This window comes from Melanotaenia boesemani, chromosome 21 (genome assembly GCF_017639745.1).
Source record: "Melanotaenia boesemani isolate fMelBoe1 chromosome 21, fMelBoe1.pri, whole genome shotgun sequence".
Classification (NCBI taxonomy): domain Eukaryota; kingdom Metazoa; phylum Chordata; class Actinopteri; order Atheriniformes; family Melanotaeniidae; genus Melanotaenia; species Melanotaenia boesemani.
Genome location: NC_055702.1, coordinates 17,985,229 through 17,994,887, shown reverse-complemented (window position 1 = coordinate 17,994,887; position 9,659 = coordinate 17,985,229). Strand labels below are relative to the sequence as shown.

Here is a 9,659-nt window from a genome sequence, read left to right as displayed (position 1 = left end):
AGATTGTGTGATGAAGGGCTGAAACACCTAAAAACTATTCAGTAACTATTGTTATGACTTCATGTGTATTTCATTAGTTCCCTGACATTAAAGGGAAATTCAGGCATCAGTTCAAAAACATCTATATTTTTAAATCTGACAAGAACTTGCAAAAATACATAAAACATCAATTTTCATGCTCAGGTAAACTACGTTTATTATTGCTTTATATATCACATGGTTTCTTTTTTTCAGTTCAGAAAATTGAGGAAAATCTTAATGCTTCCAGCAAAAAAATGTCACACACCATGTAACTGATGTATTTCCATACACAGTAAGTCATTAAAACAATCAGGACTCCGGCATCAACGCTGCTGCTGCACCACGCCTTTCAGCTAGTTTTTAGATTCAGATGCTTAGAGATTCATGAAAAGGGTCACAACAAAAATAGGAGTCATGAGATGACTAATTGGAAGATCAATTTATGTCTAAAAAAGGTTACGGAGTTTATTTTCTGTTAAAACAATTTATGATACTAGAGTCTGCAACAGTTAAAAAGATAAAAGTGACATCTGAAAAACGTTCTAGATAGATGCTGTTTTTGTTAAATAAAATGCATCAAGCCAATCAAAAAACTAAGGCGCCAATGAATGAAGACCATACTTCATACCTTTTCTTAGCTTTGAGTGAAATATTTCAATATTTTAATATATTTATAACTCAAAATATTCAATCACATTTAATATTAGTTACTATAATAACTGTGCAGGAAAAAAGTCAAGTTTATAGAAACAAAACAAAATACAAGCTATTAACTCTAAAGGTTAAAGGCTAAAAACTTAAAAGTAAATATGCGGTCATATCACCAAATAGTAAAACAGTCCGAGGTGTTGTTTTCAGTTTCACAAACATGTATTTTCATTTTGAAAAGTCCTCACGCAACAAGTGAAGAGAAAATGTCCTTGAGCAAGGCACTGGAAACAGAAATGCTCCAGTGGAGCTGCTCAGTGGTCAAAGATTGGCCTTTTATGCAGCAGCATCCAGGCGTGAAAATGTGTAATGGTCTAAATATGAAGCAAGGTGCTGCATGATAAATCAGCTCTCCCCAGATACTGTAGCTGGAGGTTAAAAGAAAGGTGTCTTCTTGTTCTCCGACACCAGGATGTTAGGATGAGAAGATGGTGTGGTATTTAAATTTCTCCTTGTCCTATCAGCTTGAGCCCGCCAGCTGCACAAGAACAGAGGTCAGGGTTCAAACTGTGACAACCGCAAATGTCAAATGACATATCCCCTACTGTGGCTGTCACCTTGGCTCATCGTTTAGGAAGCCAACCAAGCAGGAGGAAGATATTAAAAGAAAGAGGGAAATGGTAAACGAAGAAAAGAGGGTGGGCAGATGAACGTACTAAAATGCGGCGTTGCATAATGGGACATTGCGTAACATGTCCCATTTTATACCACATCGCTCTCATATATTACAGTAGGGCCTCATATAATGCTGCATATGGGCGGGCAAACAGGGACAAAATGTTTTGGGGGACGACATGGGGAGGCAGGGGTGGGGGATGTGGGTGAGTGTGTGAAATGAAGAGGAAGGGAGCACATGGAGGGCTTATGGTTCTGTCTCTGAGCAGAAGACATGGAGTGACGGAAGTAGACAGCCAATGGGGTGTAGGCGCAATGGAGTGGGAAAGGAGATGGAGGGATGGGGGAGGGGTTGGTCGTGGCGGTGGTTGTTACGGGTGGAGATGGTGTGTGTGACGGTGGGTGGGCAAGAGCGTGGTCGGTACTGGTATTTCTACCCTGTCACATCGAGTTAGTGTGCAACCGAGCACAACTGCTGAGCACACCACTCTGGACAGCTCTGCTCTGTGCACGTGTGCCACACACACACACACACACACACACACACACACACACACACACACACACACACAAACACAGGTTTGGATTCACAAGGACACAATATCTACACTTGAACGAACACACACACACTAATCTCCCACGAGGATCACAAGGGCATCGAAATCAAGTGAACAGAAACGATGGTAGAGTGCTCAACCTACCAACTTTATTTTTATCCATCCATCCTGCTTGTGGGTACAATCATTACTCATTTTATTTTTGCACAAACAAAACAAACAAACAACAACAATAATAATAATGCATTTTATTTTATTAAGCACTCTATATTAGTAAAATAAGTCTCAAAGTGCACAAATACACACAGTAAATAAAAAGAATTTACATAAATATATACATATAAATCAGAACCACATTGAGTCCATTGGCCCCAAAACTCTGTGTGTTCAGGAAATATTGCAACCTGATGTTCATGTCTCAACGCATCAGTAACACAGGCAATATCTTGTTTGAAAAGAAGTACTTTAGACCCAGATGTGCAGACTGCACGAAGCTAAAAATGAACCATAACAATTTACTGCTGTCAAATGGATTGCTGCACTGGGCGAGGAGATCAGCCAAGAAGCATCATCTTCATCAACTAAAGCTACTGTGTCAGCAGGGGCAGAGCAGTCAGCTCATCCACAATCTCTCCGGTCACTATGTGCAACAAGGCAACATGCCTATGAGCCTGAAGGCTTTTACACAATATTTTCTTGCTGAAAAAAAGGGGGGGACTAGTTTGAATGATGGAGCACCCCCACTTCCTCAGGCTGAGGAATCAGGAGTAAGTGAAGACAACCAATAGAGGGAGACATAAGGGTAGAAACTTGGGTGAGATGTTTCTATGTAAACGCTGCATTCACACAGTGAATCATGTGTAAAAAAAAAAAAAAAAAAAAAAAAAGGGAGGAGGGTGCAGATGGATGGATGAGGAGGAGGAGATAAAGCGTTGAGGTGTGATGTGCACTGACCCGGACTCTTTGGTGATGCCATAAATGTGGATGCATGCTTCAGCTGCTTTGAGGGAGGGAGGGAGGAAGGAGATAGGAGCTATCAGCTCTGTGGCCGGCCGTGTGACAGGCCAGAGGTCAGCAAGCACACATTCAACTGCACGAGGCATCATCGGCACTGCAGAGGGTCATAAAGGTTGTGTGGTTACTGTTACATAACTGAGCCTGAATGCATTATCCACTGGTAGCATCCATACAACTTTAATGTATTGCATAATAGTTTAGGAGTTATAGGTTTTAATAAGTAAAAAGAATGGACTGTTTACGTCTGCAACAAAGAAGCTTCTGGACATCCACAGAGGACAGTGATGGATGATGGCAGGAGTTTCCCTTTCATGGTAAAGAAACCCATCTTCACAGCATCTTTTCAGGTGAAGAACATTCTCAGGAGCAAATATAGAAAGTACACTTCAAGTGCAATTTTTTTATACATGCCATGAACCAGAACCTTATATTAGACGGAAAACATGTGCCAGCGAAGAGCAGAACAGCATTCTCTCTCTCATCCTAGAGAAAGCAACTAATAGGAAGGCTTAGATCCAAAGCAAAATTAATATAAGAAGTAGGGACATTGTGACGAATCAGGCATGCACAGTTTCTACTGCTAGTACTATGACATAAGAGGAATTCTGAGGTGAATAAAAAATTATACTGTTTGCAGAGATTCAGTCAAATGGTCAGGATAACAATAAGTAGAGGCCCACTTTGGTGATGTCCCCAGGCTTCTCATTGGGTTGAAAATAAACCTGTGCTCTCTGGGTGGTTTCTCAACCATTCACACATTGGACCTACGTGACAAAAACAAGTCTTGGCCACTTAGGTCAGGTGACCATTTAGATAAATGGTGTCCAAATATTCATTATATTAATATTGTAAGGAATTATTCATTCTAGGCTAGGTTTATTCTAATACTTTAATCACTAAGCTCAAACAGGGACAATCAATATTTGCATTCTATTTACACAACGTCTTTGTAATATTCTGTTGTATTTCTGTGTATCTGGTAGCTTAAAAGTGCTTTTCTTCTTTTTATACCCACTCAAAGCGATGAGCAAGTTAAGATGAAGTTTATCCACTATACTCATTATCCTGAGCTGCAGCCACACCTGTCCAGAACATGGTTAGTTTACTGTAACAGAACAAATAGAAAGAAACATCAAATGAGCCTATTTTCAGTCATTAGTATTTTCTATGCTTTTTTTCTTCTTCTTCTTCTTTTTTGTTAAAAAGCTCACTAGTGAGTGTTTATCCTAAAATTCAAAGCTAGGCAATCACCAGTGTTGGATGACAAGTTCCCAAGACCAGTAAAAACTCCTGCTCTAATTGATTAGAATTGGGTACTTTGCCACAAGTAAACCAAGTCATAGAGTACTACAACTTTTCCATGCTATGTTTGGAGCACAGAGAGCAAGCTGAGAAAGATGTTTCCCCATATTTCCCCTTGAAAATGAAGGCTTCGCAACAAATTTAGCACCTACATGAGTGAGTAGAACCTGTGATGCTCCGAGACACTGTGTGGAGCTGTCACTCAGTTAGGTGTCTACAGAAAGAGACTCTGCAGAGAGCGCCGGGGACACAGGTAGAGTGCAGGGAGCCCCTGAAGTGTCTCATTCAAAGTGGTGAAAGAAAAAAACAGGGGGAGGTGGAGAGGAAGAAATGAAGAGAAAGATGTTATCACTTCCATCTCCTCCTCCTCCATGTTGGTGTGAAGGGAGCTGCAGAAAACAGATGACCTACATTTCCATACCCACAAGCTCCAGCAGCTAGGCCTCCCTGGATTTAGAACAGCCAGGGTATAGAAAGTATGGAAAGGCAGAGAAAGGGTGTATGGAGTAGGTCTAAAGAGAAACAGGCAGGCTTCCAGTTTGACAAGATAGACATAAAAAGGCAGAAACATAAGCAGACAGACAAAAGGAAACAGGGAAAGTTTTGACGGTAATCCTCCTCGACTCTTCCTTCCTTTCCTCTCGAGTGCTTATATAAAACACATCTAGAATTCTGTTCTATGCACATCAAAGAGCCTGCACCGCTTTGCAATCTGCATATATGATGCGTCCAGGGAACCACAGAAGGGCTGTGTGTATGCATGTGTGTCTCTGTGAGGAACGCTGGAGTAAAAATAAGCTTCTTTGGAGAGTATTTAGATTACTGTGTATTCAGATGAGCCACTTGGATCTGTGACTGCTTAAGTCCTCAGAAGACAATCTTTTTTTCCTTTTTCATCTGACTACAAATACTACAGAAATGACGAAGACAAAAGAACCGACTCTTTTAAATTTGCACAGCGTTACAGGCTTCTAAATGGAACCGCTACATGAGTATAGTTCCTGTATGAGCGCTTTCTGGTGAGATGTGTTCTGCATGATAACTGCAGTGTCATGCGCTGGTCTAAAACAAATTCATGGGCTATGATTGCAAAGTGTGGAAGCTGTCATTGGAATAATGTAGCAGCAAATTAAGTCATCTCACTGAAGATGAAAGCTTCATAGCTGAAGTGAGTTTCCTTTTCTGCACCACTACTGCCACCTAGTGATGATGTGTGCTGACTGAAGATCATTATCCTGTTGAATAGTAGGACTTTTACTAGTGTTTAGTACTCTATTATGAGATGCAGAAATCATATTAAAAACAAGCTGGCTAGTCCCTCGAGTGGCAGAACCCACACAATGACATTTCCACCTTCATGCTGTGCAGCTGGGATGAGGATCTTCTCTTAAAAAGATGCTTCTGTTTTGTACCAAAACACTTTTGTGGGAAAACTGCATTTTATTTGATGCTCTTGTTTAAGAGGAAAGGGCTTTTTCTGGCACACTACCCTTGCAGGTCGCTTGTTCAACCTCTTTTTTTTTTATTGTGGACTTAAAAACATATATTTGCAATAATTAGTCTGTTCTTAGGTTAACTTGCTTGTGTGGCCAGGCTGTAACTGTCATTAGCTATCTCTGCCACATGGAGATAATCTTCTCTACAGCAAAATTTCTGATAATTTCTAAATATTTCCGCATAATTTATCTTTTCATCACAGATACTTTGATAACAAAGAGAACACCAAGTCCTACATGTCAGTAGTTGAGATAGATTGTTGACCTCTGACGAGGTTTTTATTACCAGCACAAAATCAGAATGACCTTTATTCCAATTTTATAAACTTGAAGGTTTGGAAAAATGTCAGAATGTAAATCTTTATTCCAAATCGTTGCGTGCTATTGTTGCATAATATGAAATGTTTCTTGCTTCTCTATATGTCTTTATCAGTGATGTGCAAACTGCATATTGCACAACAGTTATGAAAGTAGTCACGCTAGTTCAAACACATGTTCACCACAGACAAACGTATCTTACTTGGCAAAAAAATGTAAAAGCACCCCCGTAGCATCAAACACTGCACATGTATCCATCTGCACAAACCAGTTCAAAGACCCAAGTGAAGTTCCAGTAACTAAAACATACAGGGAGGGGAGTGTTATTGACTGCTTGGTCTATTATTACACTCACATCAGCTGCATATGTGAAAAAGTGTTTAGAAATCAATGGTATGACAGAATAACTCATGCAGAAGCAACAACACTGTAATGATAACAGCCATCTGCCGATGATGAAGGGGTTACGTTTTTGTAGCGGTTTTGTACATTTCTACATTTTTAGCTTTACAGTAAATTGTGGGAATGTGAACTGGAGAAAAGAAAACAACTTGTGTGCCGGAATATTAATGAGGCTGGATTAGTATTTGGGAAATCATCAGGCATTTTATTCATTTCAACATTAAAAAAAACAAAACATTCCACACAAAGAATGAACAAAGTGGCATCGTGTCATGTTGAACTTCATGTTCAAGACTCTGCAAGAAGGAATGTGAGAAATGCTGCTGAGTGTGTTCCTGATTTACAGCTTGAAAGGTTACAGCTCGTTGCAACACTGAACCCAACAGAAACGGTGGGAGAAATTAAAGTTGTCTTGTGGTGTAAGCATGTGTGTTTTTCATTTAAACTGTTCATCCTTATTTTTAAAAGAAATACACTTATACAAAGGCGACAATAATAAATAATTGTGTCATCAAATTTAGAAATGATTAATATGTATAGCATTCAGTTAAAAGGAAAATTCATAGATGTTGCTCTCATAAAAGACACAAGTTGTTTATTATGACACAAATCGGAATTTAAAATCAGTTTACCACAATTAATTGAAATGTTAATGAAAAAAAAAGGATTTATTGTGAAGTAAAGGAAAATCTGTCTCCTTATTTGACTCTTTGGAGTTACAACTCCATAAAGAAGCACAGTGTAATGCAAACAATACAAAATTCCGACGCGATGCATACAATCAGTAAAAAATACCTTTAGAATAAATAATTTTTAATGTGACAATGCAACATGATGACTAGTGGGTGTCAAAAACCTTTGCTCATGAATGAACGTTACGCCCATTTAGCATCCGATGTCTCATGTTTAAAGTGAAGCTGTTTCTGTCTGATTATACGGAAGCCAAGAGTAGCCATTTTTTAATGTCGTCATCTTGAGATCACAAAGATAATTTTCAAGCAATTACAAATTAATTTGTCCCATTAGCTCAAAAAATTGACTTTCATTTATTTATTTATTTATTTAGATACCCAAGTGGTTCTCACAAAATAACAATGTTTATTTTTTATTATTATTTAATGTTTATTTCAAGATCCCAAGATGACATATTCAAACTAAATGTCATAAGGAGCAAAGATAAAATGTTTAAATACCAACGGATTACTGTGGGAAACGAAATGACGAAACCTTTTGTACCATGCTAAGATAAAAAAAAAGCTTTCTCACAAATGACAAAAATTTTACCATAACCAGGAAATGTTTGTCAGCTAAAACATCATCTTAATCGTCCAAAACACCATATGATGCTGAAAAGTTCCTTTTCAGGTGGATTTCTCCTTTAACAAGGGCGCGGCACAGTTAGTCAAAGATGAGTGTTTCAAGTGTTTTCCTGAGAATTTTAATTTTCTTCCCTGTTTATATGATTCATCAGACCAACAAGTCAACAAGACTTCCCGTGTAGGGGTCTTATCAGAAGTTTTGTCTTGGCTCATTCCCTCATCTTGTAATAGCCTCTTCGGGGCCTTTTCTTGTGTCTCCTATCAGTAAAACTCTGTCAAACATTAACAGTAAAACAGTTTCAGGCGAAATACCATACAGAAATCAGGAAATACAGTGAAAAGTTTAAAACAGGCTCTCACACATTGAGAGTCCTGCTGCTTACAAATTTGCCACTCCTGTACTTGCCGGAGCTCTTCCTGCTGGTGCTGCTTCTGTGTGAGCCTCCCTTCAGCCTCACACTGCTGGACACTGCTGCGGCCAGCTTCATCCTTGGTTGCTCCTCTGACACCTCATGCGTAAAGTTATGGAGATTCTGGCAGGTGCAGGAGTGCTCTGGGGTAAGAGGTTCTTGCCTGGTGCAGAACCATTTTACAGAACTGTAGAGAAGCTCTACGCAGCTGGAAATAGCTGATATCACCCCTACAGCAAAGTAAAAGCAGAGGAAGATGGTTTTTTCTGCAGGACGGGAGGTAAAGCAGTCCACTGTGTAAGGGCAAGGAAAACTGGTGCAGGGGTACTGGGGCTTCACCTTAAAGCCATACAGCCAATACTGACCCACTATGAAGCCTATTTCTGCCACTATGCGGAAAGTCACATTTATGATGTAGAGCCTTCTTAAACGGAGGTCTTCTTGGTAGTCCTGGCTGCTGCTTTGAGAGAATTTAGAGCGTGTGCTCTTCTTGTTATGATGATGTGTGGCATACATGAGAAAAAGCAGGGAAGGTGTAGCAATGAGAACAATGTGGAACACCCAGAACCTGTACTGCGAGATGGGGAAAGCCTTGTCATAACACACCTGTTTACAGCCAGGCTGGAGGGTGTTGCAGATAAATTCCTCTTGCTCATCCTCAAACAGGTCACTGGCTACGGTTCCCAGGATCAGTATCCGAAACACAAGCATAAGTAAGAGCCAGAAGCGACCAAGCATCGGCGAGTGGGCCTGGAGGTTATCAAAGAGCCCACCGAGGAAGCCCCATTCACCCATGGCTGCAGCAGTGTCAGGTAACAGCTCCAAAGAAATCTGAAGATTGGTTCACCTGCCGCTCTCGTAGCAAAAATTGTCACTGAGCAAAAAATAAGCTGAACGTGACTTTCTTATATACAGTTCATGACTCATAATGGGAGTAAAGTTGTCTGGAGGTCAAAGGCTGATTCAGGGTTCATTCCCCTCATGTTGATTAACCTGAAAGCAAAAACGAAACATCACTAACTTTAAGCACTAAAACTCTTTACCACCTATAAGGCATAACTCCAGCGAAGATTTACTTTTGCTTCTGGGACTGACATGTGGATTTAGTCAGAAATTTTTTCAAGCCAGTGATTGATGAATCAGGTTGAACCTGATGCATTTTTGCTACCTCATATACACATGGAAGATCCACTTTGAATGTCAAAAATCTGATCCATCCTGAGATAAATAGAAAAATTTAAAGAAACGCAAAAAAGAGGCAGCAAAAACCATGTTATATCCACAACATCTTGGAAGTTAGTCCCTCTCATGCTCTCTCCGAATAGCATGTGAATGAGGTTTGTCGTAGCTTTATAATTGAGAGGGCGGCAACAGTTTAGGAAATTCCTTCTACGTCCTAATCTGCATCTACAGGTCCCAGACAGAGGCGATGTTTACCCAAGAAAGGCAAAGTCTTGATGAGCATTTCAAAGAACTTCCTAAATGGCAGGAAGG

At 39.9% G+C, this 9,659-nt stretch overlaps 1 protein-coding gene across 2 annotated transcripts; it reads right to left on the bottom strand.

The window, feature by feature from the left end:
- Positions 1 to 6,454: 6,454 nt before the first annotated feature.
- Positions 6,455 to 9,497, bottom strand: LOC121631980 (gap junction delta-3 protein-like). Of its 2 annotated transcripts, XM_041973097.1 has the most exons (3): positions 9,334 to 9,495; positions 8,139 to 9,158; positions 6,455 to 8,027 (listed from the first exon to the last, which is right to left on the bottom strand). In XM_041973097.1, exons 2-3 carry the CDS (start codon positions 8,958 to 8,960, stop codon positions 7,965 to 7,967), a joined length of 885 nt encoding a protein of 294 aa, XP_041829031.1. In that variant the 5' UTR covers positions 8,961 to 9,158; positions 9,334 to 9,495; the 3' UTR covers positions 6,455 to 7,964. The 2 variants fall into 2 exon arrangements, with proteins under 2 accessions (XP_041829031.1, XP_041829033.1); XM_041973099.1 differs by having other exon boundaries at positions 6,479 to 9,497.
- Between the last annotated feature and the right edge of the window lie 162 nt (positions 9,498 to 9,659).

What these genes read in the sequence shown, in the direction of transcription:
- LOC121631980 (XM_041973097.1), bottom strand. Translation starts at nt 8,960, where the DNA reads ATGGGTGAATGGGGCTTCCTCGGTGGGCTCTTTGATAACCTCCAGGCC. An exon ending in AGTACAGGAGTGGCAAATTT is followed by an intron (nt 8,028 to 8,138) that starts GTAAGCAGCAGG and finishes AATGTTTGACAG; the next exon opens with AGTTTTACTGATAGGAGACA.